We start from the raw sequence: 16,242 nt of genomic DNA on the forward strand, positions 1-16,242 counted from the left end.
GTAAGTTTCCAAACAGGTAGAAAAAGTGACTGTCATAGCCAGAAGGTTGCTTAGGTACGTAAAGAGAGGGGTGACCAGCAGATATTTTATAGTATCATGCTTCATTTCTGGCAATGTCCCTGAACTAGCCATACCCCTCCCATGGCCACACCCCCTTTGGTGTGTGTACTATGAAATTTAGGCATGATGTTAAAGAATAGGGCATAGGGCAGATCCTCACCTCATTCCTAATTGCTGCCAATTAAGTGCTTGTTAACATCAATTATTGAATGTTGGCTTCTAATTAGCTAATGTGTGGCTCTGCGATCCATGCCCACATTTGCATGCCCAACTTTGAGCAACCTCTACAGAATCCAGCAAATAATGCACTTTATATGTGTTTTTACAAACCACATCTTCTCCCTACATGCTATACGCATGGGCGCACTATACTATATGATTTGTTTTCTAAAACACACTAACTGCAAAATTAGTGCATTTGTTTTTAATACTTATTCTCTTTTGTTTTGTTTTTTTGCAGGTTTACATAAGTACATAAGTACATAAGTAGTGCCATACTGGGAAAGACCAAAGGTCCATCTAGCCCAGCATCCTGTCACCGACAGTGGCCAATCCAGGTCAGGGCACCTGGCACGCTCCCCAAACGTAAAAACATTCCAGACAAGTTGTACCTAAAAATGAGGAATTTTTCCAGTCCATTTAATAGCGGTCTATGGACTTGTCCTTTAGGAATCTATCTAACCCCTTTTTAAACTCCGTCAAGCTAACCGCCCGTACCACGTTCTCCGGCAATGAATTCCAGAGTCTAATTACACGTTGGGTGAAGAAAAATTTTCTCCGATTCGTTTTAAATTTACCACACTGTAGCTTCAACTCATGCCCTCTAGTCCTAGTATTTTTGGATAGCGTGAACAGTCGCTTCACATCCACCCGATCCATTCCACTCATTATTTTATACACTTCTATCATATCTCCCCTCAGCCGTCTCTTCTCCAAGCTGAAAAGCCCTAGCCTTCTCAGCCTCTCTTCATAGGAAAGTCGTCCCATCCCCACTATCATTTTCGTCGCCCTTCGCTGTACCTTTTCCAATTCTACTATATCTTTTTGAGATACGGAGACCAGTACTGAACACAATACTCCAGGTGCGGTCGCACCATGGAGCGATACAACGGCATTATAACATCCGCACACCTGGACTCCATACCCTTCTTAATAACACCCAACATTCTATTCGCTTTCCTAGCCGCAGCAGCACACTGAGCAGAAGGTTTCAGCGTATCATCGACGACGACACCCAGATCCCTTTCTTGATCCGTAACTCCTAACGCGGAACCTTGCAAGACGTAGCTATAATTCGGGTTCCTCTTACCCACATGCATCACTTTGCACTTGTCAACATTGAACTTCATCTGCCACTTGCACGCCCATTCTCCCAGTCTCGCAAGGTCCTCCTGTAATCGTTCACATTCCTCCTGCGACTTGACGACCCTGAATAATTTTGTGTCATCGGCGAATTTAATTACCTCACTAGTTATTCCCATCTCCTGCAAAATCCTAAAAAGAAAAGACCTTTAAAACAAATGCATTCATTTTGCAATTCGTGTGCTTTAGAAAAATAAACTGGTATAGCATGCGTTATATGCATGGGCAAGTTATATGAATTTATTTTTACATACAATTTGCGTGCGTTATATGCATGTGTGTGCGGGTGTACTATATGCGTAAATATACTGTACACAAGTCTTGGAAATTTTTTTTTAACCAATAAGCCCTCAAAGTGAGTTAGAAAGGCTTGCACTGCTGATGCCTGCGTTCTACCTCCTACAATAACTTTGATTTGATTTTTGTGCTGCCAGTCTGGCGGGTTTCATAGTGCTATGGTCACAGTAGTGGCAAGATCAAATGGAGCTGTTAGTCTATAGGAACAGCTGGAAACTGATGGGAAAAACAATGTAACATATTGCAGTCGTACTGAATCCAGTCAACTTTTAAAAGAAAAGTGAAAAAAAAAAAGCTAACATGAGAAAGAAAGGAAGAGAGAAAAATAAACAGCTTACATGCTACAATTAATCCAACGAGCAGCACGATGATTGTGATGATGACGAGGAAGATAAAGGTCACTATTTTTCTTTTTCCACATGTTGGCAGGAAGGGGATTTTTGACCCTGTTTATATTAGACATGATAAAATACATATTCATTAAATGTACAGCATTGGGTAAAATAAGGCTTTGTTCACTTTACCTTCTGCCCATCCACAACATGCACTTTATATTCAGCTTCAGAGCCAGCTCGGCCATTGAAGGACCTGTGCTTTGTGCCCATGGGCCCACTCTTCAGCCCCTTTTGATAGTCCCTGCACATGGCCCTGCCCCTGGGGAAGAGGCAGGATGTCCTCTCATTGCAAAAACAGTGCGAGGAAGTTCTGCCTTCTATTTTCCTCTAAAGAAAGATATGTCAGAGCATCCAAAAGTGTTTCAAGAAATATTCAGATTCTGATGTCATCTCCATAACTGCAACACCTGCTGCCTCCGCTATCACAAGTATTGTTATTATTGCAGGAGATACGTTTTTTCAACATTTGTCTTCTAGAGCCACACGGTTACTAAGGGGCCCTTTTAGTTTTACTAAGGTTCTAATGCATGCCTAATGTAGCAAAAATGGCCTTATGCAGGACATGCTATAGCATTCCACATTAATTCTGCCATCTGCTTGCATGCTAAGCGCACAGTACTCATTTTTTGGAGGGTCAGGGGTAGAGAATGGTTGTGCATGCACTAATCAGATAAGCATTCTGACCTAATTAGGAGGCGGTAATTGCTCCTATGTTAATTTTTTTTAATGGCCGCACGCTAATGTTAACATTGGCGCACAGCCAGAAATGCAACAAATAGAAAAAAAGCCATTTTTGATGGCCGCACTAGAAATGGACTTAACACACGGGAAAGGTCCATGTAAGGGTATGAAAAGCACATTTCATAGTGCAGCTTAGTAAAAGGGCCCATAAGTAAACTGTTTATTCCTTCTCCATTTTTCTGGTCGCCGTATCTCAAAAAAAGATATAGCAGAATTAGAAAAGGTTCAAGGAAAAGCAGCCAAAATAATAAAAGGGATGGAACTTCTCTCATATGAGAAAAAGCTAAAGAGTTTAGGGCTCTTCAACTTGGAAAAGAGACGGCTGAGGGGGGGGGGGGGGGATATGATTGAGGTCTACAAAATCCTGAGTGGTCTAGAACGAGTAGAAGTGAATCAAGTTTTTACTCGTTCCAAAAGTGCAACACTCAAGAAAGTTACATGGAAATACTTGTAAATACAAATAGGAGGAAATATTTTTTCACGCAAAGAATAGTTAAGCTCTGGAACTCGCTGCTGGAGGATGTGATAACAGCAGTTAACGTATCTGGGTTTAAAAAAAGGTTTGGACAAGTTTCTGGAGGAAACGTCCACAGTCTATTGAGACAGACATGGGGAAGCCACTGCTTGCCCTGGGATTGGTAGCATGGAATGTTGCTACTCTTTGGGATTCTGCCAGGTACTTGTGATCTGACTAGGCTACTGTTGGAAGCAGGATACTGGGCTAGATGGCCTACTGGGCTGACCCAGTATGGCTATTTTTATGTTTTGGGGTTTAAGTTTCTTCCCTAATCATTGGTTCCCTCTTTTGTTGTTGTGACCTCCACCACCAGGTCTTTTGTGACAAAACACAAAACCTTCATAAACTCTTTCAGTACAAGTGCAACAATCTTCCCATATCAAAACATTATGTATTTATTTTTTAGATAATTTATTTCAGACTTTTATATCTCACCTATCCACTGTGTTCTAAACTCACAGGAGTCAAATGGCAACAATTCTGTCTGTGAAAAAGGCAACACTGCAAATATTATAACAGACATTAGACACTAGTGGTGTGAATGGTGGATGTATATCTATGGTGTGATAATGGGGGGGGGAACAATGGGGGAATAAAAATAATGCACTGATGGAGGGTGGCCTGATTAGTGCATCCACACTCATTCTCTGCCTCCTCCAAAAAATGTCCACAAAAAATTAATACCACGCTTTAGCATGTCCTGAGTTAGGGTGACCTTATGTTCCCGTTTGGATTAGAGCACACCAGAGAGGGGAACGTTCAGTTTTTTATATTGCTTGATATCTGTATTATTTATTCAGTAGTTTTAACAGGTGTTCATTAGATGTGGAATAAAGAAGGGAGAAAAAGACACTAGAACACCAATACACCTCCTTCTGGGCCATATGTACTAAGCATTTTTTCCAATTTTGTGTCCGTGAGAGAAATGTTTAGTACATCTGGCTCATTGAAGGATGCAGATTGAAAAATATATCAAACTAGACTGCTACTGATTCCTACACAAAAACTACAGTCTAGCATAATACCTCACCTCTGGACATATAGGCAAAGCACAAACAAACCCTCACCAAGGAGGGAAGTTGTCAACGTGGGCTACTGTTGTCAGGTTGTTTTAGCACAGGGTTCGATTTTATTCAATGAGACCATGTGCTAAAATAACCCAATTTAACTGTAGCCCGTGCTGATAACTTCTCCCCAATGAGTCTTCACATAGGACTTAAATTTTATAAGGGAAGGTTCAGCTCTGATATTAAGTAGAGGAGTGTGGTAGCCGTGTTAGTCCACTCTTAAGGTTATCAATAGAAATCAAACAAAATAAAACATGGAAAAGAAATTAAGATGATACCTTTTTTATTGGACATAACTTAATACATTTCTTGATTAGCTTTCGAAGGTTGCCCTTCTTCGTCAGATCGGAAATAAGCAAATGTGCTAGCTGACAGTGTATATAAGTGTAAACATTCAAGCATTACTATGACAGTCTGACAGGGTGGGAGGATGGGGGTGGGTCGGAGGTATGCATGGGGATATCAAAGCATATCATTGATATTCTAACCGGATGGGTGTGGATAGGTGAGGGGTGGGGTGATCAACAGAGACATACAGCTTTATGGTTTATAATGGGCTAGGAACCCCAGATCCTTGTTAAGTCCTTTCTGTTGGGTGTTAAAATATTCAATCATTCTGACTTCAAAGGTCTTACATTCTTGTATGGTTTTAAAGTTACCTTTAAATACTGAAATACTGAATACTGAAAGGTAACTTTAAAACCATACAAGAATGTAAGACCTTTGAAGTCAGAATGATTGAATATTTTAACACCCAACAGAAAGGACTTAACAAGGATCTGGGGTTCCTAGCCCATTATAAACCATAAAGCTGTATGTCTCTGTTGATCACCCCACTCCTCACCTATCCACACCCATCCTGTTAGAATATCAATGATATGCTTTGATATCCCCATGCATACCTCCGACCCACCCCTATCCTCCCACCCTGTCAGACTGTCATAGTAATGCTTGAATGTTTTCACTTATATACACTGTCAGCTAGCACATTTGCTTATTTCCGATCTGACGAAGAAGGGCAACCTTCGAAAGCTAATCAAGAAATGTATTAAGTTATGTCCAATAAAAAAGGTATCATCTTATTTTCTTTTCCATGTTTTATTTTGTTTGAGCTCTGATATTAAAAGGAAGGTCATTTCATAACTTTGGTGCCAAATAAAAAAATGCTGAGGACTTAGTGGTTTCATAAAGTACAAATTTTAAGGATGGCACAACTAGGCAGTTAGCATCTAAGGAACATAATATAAGGACTAAGTACAGAAGACAAATAAAGGGGAGATTGTATTGTATTGTATTGCTGTGCCCTCTTACTAGGGAATTCTACATATGGTGCCTGGTGTTATGCGTTAATCGATGCGAAAAGTGTTGTAATTTTATTTTATTATTTATTGTATTTGTACCCCACATTATCCCACCTTTTTGCAGGCTCAATGTGGCTTACAGGGTGTTAATTTGGTATGATCATTACATAGTATTATATAACAGAAGAAAGGTGCCAAACGACCAAAATAAACGCAGATTGCTGCAGAATTACACTGTTATGGCATAGAGCCTAAGGTGCCCCGCCCAGTTACCATGTTAGTCTTTACCGCTAGGTCAATGGCTGGCGGTAAGGTCTCAGACCCAAAATGGACGCGTGGCAATTTTGATTTTGCCGCACGTCCATTTTCGGCAAAAAATATTTTTAAAGCCTTTTTTACTGGTGCGCTAAAAAAAATGGATCGGCACATGCCCAAAACCCACGCCTACACTACCGCAAGCCATTTTTCAGCGCATCTTAGTAAGAGGACCCCTAAGATCTGAAAAGGAGGTGTAACAATGGGAGGGATGTGGGCGGATTGGGGTTCTTCCCTTAAAATGTGCACAGTGTTATAGAATTTGGGGAATCCGAGCCCAACTGGCAGGCTGGGATTTACACCTGGTTTCAGTTTGTGTAAATCCTCGCACCCAAAGTTGGCGCAGATCCCGGCACTACACACTATTCTATACCGTTCAGCGTCAATTTTCAGTGCCATATACTGAATCCAGTCTTTAATGTTTTATTTACACAACATTGTCAGGCCAAGAGGTTTTCTTGAAACTTATCAGGACAGACACCTCCATCACCCCTAGAGAGAGACATCAGGGACTAACATGTCTCCAGTAGTCTAAAGGCAGAAGCATAGCCAGGTTTGGATGTCAGGGGAGCAGACCTTTTGTAAAACAGGCGTCAGTGTGAAGCTGAAGGGCTGATCATCTTAGATGCTATTTTATTCAAAATCCATTTGGGGGAGCAGCTGCTCCCCTTGCACCCCACCTAGCTACGCCTCTGTCTAAAGGGGAGATTCTTATCACTTTAACTGTGCAAATGCTGCTGAACACTTACCTGAATTTGGCCGTTGAATGACATACGCTGGTAGAGATGGTCCAGCCTGGGGCATGTATGGTTGATAGACCATCCCTTGGTTTCCTCCTGGTCTGTGAGGACCTGGAGCACTTGCATGATAAAGGTTGAAAGGATGATTTCCATAGGGTGGAGGGGGAGTATTCTGAAAGCAAAGAAACAGAGGTCTGTTAGCTCATATTCAGGAGCTCCCCAAGCTGGAATTGCACCTGTGCAGTACACCCCTAGTGTCCCACTCCACCCACTGTGCCTCAACCCCTGTAGGGAAGACAATGAACAGGGAGTAATTTTTGCATCCCCATCTCCCTTGTACCCCATGTGGCCACATCACTCGCACAGCCGTCAGGACAGCTTTGGACAGTGAAAAGTCTGCTTTACCTAGGAATAACCTGGCAGACAATAGGGTCAATCCTTTAGAATTCAGAGAGGGTCAACCATTTAGCTATTATGTACAGCAAATTAAAACACTGTGCTGTATCACAAATCATTCCGCCTGAATTGATAAGAACCCTGGCAAAATCAAATCATTTACACATATCATTCAGGACAGAGGGAAACAATTACCACAAATGGCAAGACAAATAGATTTTTAATCACAAGGTGTTAAGCCCTTCATGTGCAGTTAGCACACACAAACAGGCTACCGCAGAAACGCATTGAAGTGTTTTGCAGTATTTTGCCTGTCTGCACACACCAACCAGCTTGTTACTAATTTTTCAAGTTATGATTAGCCACGCTAACTGGATAACATGGAGTTAACACGCAAGCACTTAGGAAGTGGTAAGTCCTCCCATGTTAATTGTTGCAGGCCCCACACACTAATGGCCTGTAGATTTTTTTTAAAAGCCCTAAAAAAGTGCCACATTAAATCTGGGGTTAGCGTGCAGGAAACTCCCTTGTTAAAATGTGTTAAGACCAGAGTTTAAAAGGCTCCAATATTCATTAATGGGCAGATGATGAGGGTATCAAGCTGCATGGGATGGCAGCAGGATAGATACTGACAGGAAGAGTTAAAGGTTCCAGTTTAATTTATCTCCAGGATTTATATTCCACCTTTGCAATCACTAAAAAAGCACAAAGCAGGGTGCATTAATATAAAATACATTAAAGTATACTGGAAAACAACAGTTCTGGAAAGAAGTGATAACATATATAGGAGATATTTTGGTATCCCCCATACCCCTTTCCCCGACAGGAATTATTTTGATCAGTTTGAGGTTTTTGTACTGCTGGTGAGAGGGGGGCATCGGTTACGCCAGAAGGCAAGTATAGTAGGCAAAAAGACTGTTTGGGGTGTCTGGACAGTCCAGGACCTGCCTTCTTTCTGGGCCTGGAGCAATAAATGTAATACTTTAATGCTTTTTGAAAGTAACCAAGCCAAGGCATTGCCTAAATGCAAGAAAATACTTTTGTCTACATGGGAGAGTTATATTCAGTCCCTCCCTCACAGGGCTGATAGTGGTATTATCAACCCTCTGTAGGCCCCGACATGTTTTTGTTTTTTCACATTTCTGTTATAATTTCAATTTGCTGTGATAATTGGAATAGTGGGTAGGGAAGGGGGGATAAACTTTTAAAAAGTGTGATGCCTGTTTGTAAGATATTCTTATTGTTCTTTCTTTCTATATTCTCATTGTTGGACTTGTTATCAATAAAAATTGTTAAATTGTAAAAAATATACTGGAAAAATTCATACTCCCAATTACAAGTTTGACTCTTGGTAGAAAAAGGCTTCTTCACTCTTAGCCTCACTTGTGACCTAGTTGACTAGCAATAAAGTTCACTGGAAATATTTTGCATTTCACGAAGACACAGTGGAAACCAGGAACAGTTTCACAAGCTTATATCCAGGACATTCTGTTCCATTTGTGGAAAGACAGTGGCAGATCTCAGTCAGGTGTTTCTTAGAACAGGCCTGGAGCCTCCCAGCCTCTGAGATATTAACTGGAACATACATAGCAGAGAGGTCAAGGAGTTTAGCGTCTGTAGGAGTAGACACCCTTACCGCAACTCATTCAGGTTTCTTCTCTCCCCAACTGACCTTCCATAGAGTGCCCCCAAGCATAAATCTCTTCATGTGCTTGTGTCATTTGGAAAGTAATTTTCAAAGGCACTGGCTAAAGTGGTGTGGTAGCTGTGTTAGTCCACTTTTAAAGGTAATAAATAGAAATAAGTCAAAACATAGAAAAGAAAATAAGATGCTTTTTTTATTGGACCAACTCAATATATTTTTTGATAAGCTTTCAAAGATAGCCCGTCTTCTTCAGATCGGAAATAAGCAAATGTTGACAAATATCAGAATATGTAAGTAAAACACAAAAGCATTCCAATGGCAGTCTCACAGGAAGAGGGTGGGGTGGGTTAGGTGAGAAACAGGGAGAACTGGGTGGGTGAGAGACAGGGAGAGATGGATGGCTAATAAGAAAGTGACAGCACGGTATAATTTTATGGTTTATGGTGGGATAGAAAGCCCACATCTTTGTTAAGTCCTGTCTGGTGGGTGTCAAAATATTTCATCATTTTGACTTCAAAGGTCTTACCTTCCTGGATTGTCTTAAAATTTCTTTTTAGAATTCTTACCATAAGATCATTGATGCAGTGTTCTGGTTTTGTAAAGTGCTGTCCACAGAGGTGGCATCTTATCAGCCATCATCTCTCCCTGTCTCTCACCTATCCAGTTCTCCCTGTTTCTCACCTAACCCACCCCACCCTCTTCCTGTGAGACTGTCATTGGAATGCTTTTGTGTTTTACTTATATATTCTGATATTTGTCAACACTTGCTTATTTCCGATCTGAAGAAGAAGGGGTTACCTTCAAAAGCTAATCAAAAAATGTATTGTTAGTCCATTAAAAAAGGTATCATCTTATTTTTTTTTCTATGTTTTCATTTATTTCTATTTATTACCTTCGAAGGCACTGGGAAATTACCTTTACATAGGCAGCTGAGACCACCCCCCCCCCCCCACCCCATGAAGAAAGGAAGGGCCACTTGGACCAAGAACTCAGGTGTTATAACTTTTGGGCTGTAGCTTTTATTTAACATTAACATGATTTAGAAAGTTTGTATAACATCAGAACACTACGCCAGTCAAGAAACACACATAAAAATGCATTTTGTGCCCCAGCCTACAATGGTGCTGGCAGAGATGTCACCTTTGCTAATCTCCAGGGCTTCCCTGCCATTCAGCCAGGGGCACAACCACAGACTTGTGCCAGGCAGTATATCAGCCAATGACAGGCGTCCCTGGGCATCCCTGCTGCAATCATATACGGTTAAAATGTCCCAAATTATAACCCCTGGCTTGCCAGCGGTGATAATATGCAAGTAACAGAATAGCCATACTAGCAATGACTATACACGTAAGGAGGGAGGGGTGAGAGGAAGGCTGACCACAAGCCAAGTGCAGGCAGCAGGAGTGGAGCAGTAACCTAATGGTTAGTGCAGTGGACTTTGATCCCTATTGCAGCTCCTTGTGACTTTGGGCAAGTCATTTAACTCTCCATTGCACCAAATGTAAAAACTTAGATTGTGAGCCTAGGGACAGAAAAAGTACCTGCATATAATGTGTACAGTGCTCTGTAGGTCTAATAGCACGATAGAAATGATAATTTCTTCTATTAGCTTCCATTGTGGCAGACTCACATCATCACCACTCCTGCATATCATGCAGCAGGTGCTTGAGCCATGGCGGGAAATTCTCCAACCACACCCAAGGAAGTTGGATGTGAAGATGGGGCAGAGAGGAATGGGCTGGGGGCACAGTGACACAACTTGAAAGAGAATGGTGTGGCAAGGAATGTTGAGAGGAGTGCGTCTTGAGAGCTCCTGCTAAGACCTCCTTTTTTTTTTCCTTTCCTGTAAAGCTTTTCCTTACTTACTGAATTTGACTCAGGTTATTGAAGCGGATGTGACTGAAGTTAAACCTGCAACTTTAATTGCTTCCTTTTTATTAGACCCGGACCATGACTGGATTTTAAGACTCTTCTTTCACAATTGTGCTTCCTTATTTTTGGGTTGTAAAGTCCGGGCTTTTCCTGATGTTACAAGAGCGACTCAGAAGTGTCACCAAACGTTTTTGGCTCTGAGACTGCGTGTATTCTAGTTGGGTGCTCCTTTTTGGCTGAATTACCCATGCAAATGTGTCATCAAATTCTGTTAAATATGTTTTCTTTGATTCTGGCCATTTGAAGAATTTTTTGGAATCTAAGTCACCTGCTATTGTTTCCCGTCCTTCCGTTCCCCCCCCCCCCCCCCCCCCCCCCCAGGATGGTTTCACTTCTACTCCTTAATTAATAATCTTTCAATCTTATCCTTAATTGTTACCTTTTCTGGTATTTCACCTTGTCCTCCGTCTCAAGATTATTAATTTCCTTTGTAAATTTTTCCTAGTACTCATTTATTTAGTACATAAGTAATGCCATACTGGGAAAAGACCAAAGGTCCATCGAGCCCAGCATCCTGTCCCCGACAGCGGCCAATCCAGGTCAAGGGCACCTGGCAAGCTACCCAAACATACAAACATTTTATACAAGTTAGTCCCAAAATTGTGGATTTTTCCCAAGTCCATTTAGTAGCAGTCTATGGACTTGTCCTTTAGGAAACCGTCCAACCCCTTTTTAAACTCTGCCAAGCTAACCGCCTTCACTACATTTTCCGGCAACAAATTCCAGATTTTAATTACGCGTTGGGTGAAGAAAAATGTTCTCCTATTTGTTTTAAATTTACTACACTGTAGTTTCATCGCATGCCCCCTAGTCCTAGTATTTTTGGAAAGCATGAACAGTCGCTTCACATCCACCTGTTCCACTCCACTCATTATTTTATATACCTCTATCATGTCTCCCCTCAGCCGTCTCTTCTCCAAGCTGAAAAGCCCTAGCCTCCTTAGTCTTTCTTCATAGGGAAGTCGTCCCATCCCCGCTATCATTTAGTCACCCTTTGCTGCATCTTTTCCAGTTCTACTATATCTTTCTTGAGAAGCGGCAACCAGAATTGAACACAATACTCAAGGTGCGGTCGCAACATGGAGCGATACAATGGCATTATAACATCCTTACACCTGTTTTCCATACCTTTCCTAATAATACCCAACATTCTATTTGCTTTCCTAGCCACAGCAGCACACTGAGCAGAAGGTTTCAGTGCATTATCGACGACGACACCCAGATCCCTTTCTTGGTCCGTAACTCCTAATGTGGAACCTTGCATGATGTAGCTATAATTCGGGTTCTTTTTTCCCACATGCATCACCTTGCACTTGTTCACATTAAACGTCATCTGCCATTTAGCCGCCCAGTCTCCCAGTCTCGTAAGATCCTTCAGTAATTTTTCACAATCCTCCCGTGAGTTAAAGACAGGTTCAACTGTAGGAAACACAAGGCATTGTACCGGCAGGCCTTAACAATAGCCAAAAAACAATATTTCTCTCAACACATTGAACAAGCTGCAAATTCAACTAAGCAATTATTTAAGTGGCCCTTTTACTAAAGGGTTGCCGTGTGGAAACCCGGAACTACCGCCAGCCCGATGCAGATGCCGGCCGTAGTTCCACCCCCCCAGTATGTGCCATTGTTGGTGCTAGTGGAAATATTTTTAAAATATTTCTGTGGGGGGTTACCTGGCGATAATCAGGAAGCATTGTGCACTGCCTGGTTACCACCGGGTTTAGTACGGGAGCCCTTATCACCACCTCAGTGGCTGCGGTAAAAGGTGCCCTAAAACAGTAAGCAACACACAAACCCCACAACAGATGGAAACAGGAAAAGGGAGTCCACGCCTTCCACAAAGACACAAGCGCAGCAAAACAAAGGTGGAGGCAAGTCCAAATGACCAGCCCAAACACTAAGTAAGAGTTTGTTTTGTGTTTGGGCTGATCATTTGGACTTGGTCTTGCCTCCAACCCCACAAGAGAACCAGCCTTTCCAGTCATAATTAACCAGCAATGATTTTGCCACAGACTTTACCAACAAAATTAAAGGTCTACATCAGGACCTAAAGACAGTCCCAACAAAACTCTCACCAGTTAACGAGGAGAACACTCCCTCTTCCCCACCATGCACAGCCATCTGGGACTCATTCAACCAGGTCACACAGGAAGCTCTTGAAAAAATTCTGAAAGGTCTATAACCAACAACCTGCTCTACTGACCCCTGCTCAGCAAAGATACTACAGTGAGAAAGCGTAGGCCTCATTGAAGGGGACACATAAATTATTAAGCCCTCTTTTGTGGATGGGCAGGTGCCAACAACATTAAAAAGAGCTGTGGAGCACCCCCTACTGAAAAAAAAGCTCCCTTGACCAGGACAAGCTTGAAAACTGCTGACCAGTCTCTAACATTCCTTTCTTGGCAAAACTTAAAGAACAAACAGTCTGCATTCATAGTAGCATAGTAGCTGACGGCAGAAAAAGACCTGCACGGTCCATCCAGTCTGCCCAACAAGATAAACTAATATGTGCCACTTTTTGTGTATACCTTACCTTGATTTGTACCTGTCTTTTTCAGGGCACAGACCGTATAAGTCTGCCCAGCACTATCGCCGCCCCCCGCCCCCCAACCACCAGCTCTGGCACAGACCGTATAAGTCTGCCCAGCACTATCCCCGCCTCCCACTACCGGCTCTGCCACCCAATCTCGGCTAAGCTCCTGAGGATCCCTTCCTTCTGAACAGGATTCCTTTATGTTTGTCCCACGCATTCAACTCAAAGATTGGCTAAATGAAATTAATTGGATAGATCCATGTCACTCTGGCTTCAGACCTGGGTACAGAGCAGAAATAGTTGTTATGTCCCTTCTCGATGATCTGCACAGAAACCGTGACAAGGGATCTGCCTCGATACTAGTGTTGCTGGATTTCTCAAAAGCCTTTGACACTGTGGATTATAGTATCAAGCTTATGAAGCTGGCAGAAACAGGTATCGGTGGCAAAGTATTTACATGGTTCAAGTCCTACTTGTTAGACAGATAACAATCAATTCTCTTCAACAATAGCACATCATTACCTTGGGCAGCGAACTGTGGGGTACCATAGAGATCCATACTGTCTCCCATTTTATTTAATATCTACCTTAAGCCTCTGGCTGAGTTGCTTCAGTCAATTGGCACAAAATTGCCCACTGAACCAGATCTACCCACAGCTTTGAATAAACTGACTGCCTGTCTAACTGCAACTCAGGAATGAGCAAAAAAAAAAAAAACCCAACAAACTCTGCCTGAACCCAAACAAAACAGAGATTCTTTGGGTACCTAACACAAGTGGACAAATACCTGACTTCAAAGTACCTTATGGAAAGTATGAACTCCCCATAAAATCACAGGTCAGGAATCTCAGGATACTGCTTTACTCGTCACTCACTCTGATCTCACAAATTCAAACAACTTTTAAAAATTGTCTCTATCACCTGCGGCAACTACGAAATCTCTCTTCATATATTGAAAGATGAGTCTGACCACGGTGGCCCATGCCATGATAACATCACAACTAGACTACTGTAATGCCCTGCACACTGGTCAAACCAAAAAGAGCTTGCATCAGCCACAACTAATTCAGAATGCTGTAGCCTGACTGATAGAAGGCTGCAAGTGGCATGATCACATCACACCCTTCCTACAAAAACTACATTGGCTACCAGTACCTTATAGGGCTAAATTTAAAACTCTGTGTTTCATTTTCAAGGTCCTCATACAAAATGGGCCAGAGTACTTAAAGAATATGTTAGCCCTCTACATAGGGTTACCATATGTCCGGATTTACCCGGACATGTCCTCTTGAGGACATGTCCAGGCAACTGGGCGGGCTTTGCCAATCTGCCGGTTTGTCCAGATTTCTGGACAAATGGGCAGATTGCTAGCCTCCCCTCCCCTTAGTTACTACTGCCCTGGTGGTCTAGTGACCTCTTCCGCCTTTCCTGCCCGGAGCGCTGCCCTGCATGCATCCTTCCTGTTGGTGATCTCGGCGCTGATTCAAAATGGCCGCAGAGAGGTGAAGTGACCTCTCGAGACTTCAACTCTCGGCGGCCATTTTGAATCGGTGCCGAGATCACCAACAGGAAGGATGCATGCAGGGCAGCGCTCCGGGCAGGAAAGAGGGGGCTCTTTCCTGCCCCGAAGAGGTCACTAGACCACCAGGGCAGTAGTAAGGTAAGGGGAGGGGGGTGATGGGGAGGGAGGGGGTGACAGGGTGTGTGACAGGGGGGGAGGGGAAAATGTGCCAGGGGGCGGAGTGAGGCCGTGAAAGTGGGCGGGGTGGGGTGTGTGGTGGGGGCGGGGCATGTGTCCTCCTTTTTGGGGAACAAAATATGGTAGCCCTACCTCTACACAGCTTTGAGACAGCTTTGAGACCTCTGAGGTCCTCTCAAGAAGCATCACTTTCGAAAGAAATTGTATGATGTGAAACTCACCAGCAAGCCTTCTCAGGGGTAGCCCCCACACTCAGGGCCACCGAGAGACTGAACCGGGCCCGGGGCAGAGCAGCCGCCACCCCCCCCCCCCCCCCCCCCCCCCCACACACACACACACACAATTCAATTACCTTCACTGGCAAGGATCCTGAGGCCACGCCAGCAGAAAACGTGTTCCTCCAGCACTGCTCTTCTACCGATTGCCTGCCCCTGCAGCTGCTTTTCTTTTCAGCTCGGCAGAAGAGCAGTGCTGGAGGTGCTCATCTGGACCGGGTCCTCCTCAGCCTCCAAGGGCCGCGGCGCCAGAGTTTTCTCTCTCCTGCTCCTGTCGGGACGTGTTCACTTGGGTCCCGTCAGAAGCAGGAAAGAGAGAGAGAGAAACCCTGGTGTCGGGCCCCCCTTGGAGGCCTAGGTCCGGGAAATTTTGCCCCCCCCCCTCTTCCCTCCCCTCTCGGCAGCTATGCCCACATTCTAGAACTTATTCCCAGAGGGGCTACGTCTAACTCGAGATTACCTCTACTACAAGAAGCATGTAATAGCCTGGATCTTCTCACAAGCCCTTAATACATGTGGTGACTGACTATACACTCACTCCACACCTGAACTAGCTTGCTGCACACTCTGTAACTCAGACCAGTTCCTCATATCTTGTTTAACTGTACAAAGATTTTGTCTTGACTTTAGTCACCCATCTATTTATCCCAATTGACTCTGTACCACCCATCTGGTCCCCATCTATACATCTGACTTGGCCCCTTCGCTACATGGTAAACTGTATTGTAGAAAAGCATTAGCATCATATCTATATTTATTGAATGTTCTAATGCTTGCTTTTTAGGTGTTTCATTGGTATTATACTGATATTGTATTATATCTATGTCATTTGAATATTCTTCCATGCTGACTATTATACTACTACTACTACTTATCATTTCTATAGCGCTACTAGACATACTCAGCGCTGTACACTTGAACATGAAGAGACAGTCCCTGCCTGATAGAGCTTACAATCTAATTAGGA

The 16,242-nt window shown here is 43.1% G+C and overlaps 1 protein-coding gene across 2 annotated transcripts in view; it reads right to left on the reverse strand.

The window, feature by feature from the left end:
- The window catches only part of TMPRSS13 (transmembrane serine protease 13), a 103,813-nt gene that overhangs the window by 35,405 nt on the left and 52,166 nt on the right, over positions 1 to 16,242 (reverse strand). For both annotated transcript variants that reach the window (XM_030220433.1, XM_030220434.1), the window contains exons 2-3: positions 6,805 to 6,967; positions 2,058 to 2,165 (exon numbers count right to left, since the gene is read on the reverse strand). In XM_030220433.1, the coding sequence (XP_030076293.1) occupies positions 2,058 to 2,165; positions 6,805 to 6,967 (271 nt within the window). The remainder of the gene's footprint in view (positions 1 to 2,057; positions 2,166 to 6,804; positions 6,968 to 16,242) is intronic.

This window comes from Microcaecilia unicolor, chromosome 12 (assembly GCF_901765095.1).
Source record: "Microcaecilia unicolor chromosome 12, aMicUni1.1, whole genome shotgun sequence".
NCBI classification, from domain to species: domain Eukaryota; kingdom Metazoa; phylum Chordata; class Amphibia; order Gymnophiona; family Siphonopidae; genus Microcaecilia; species Microcaecilia unicolor.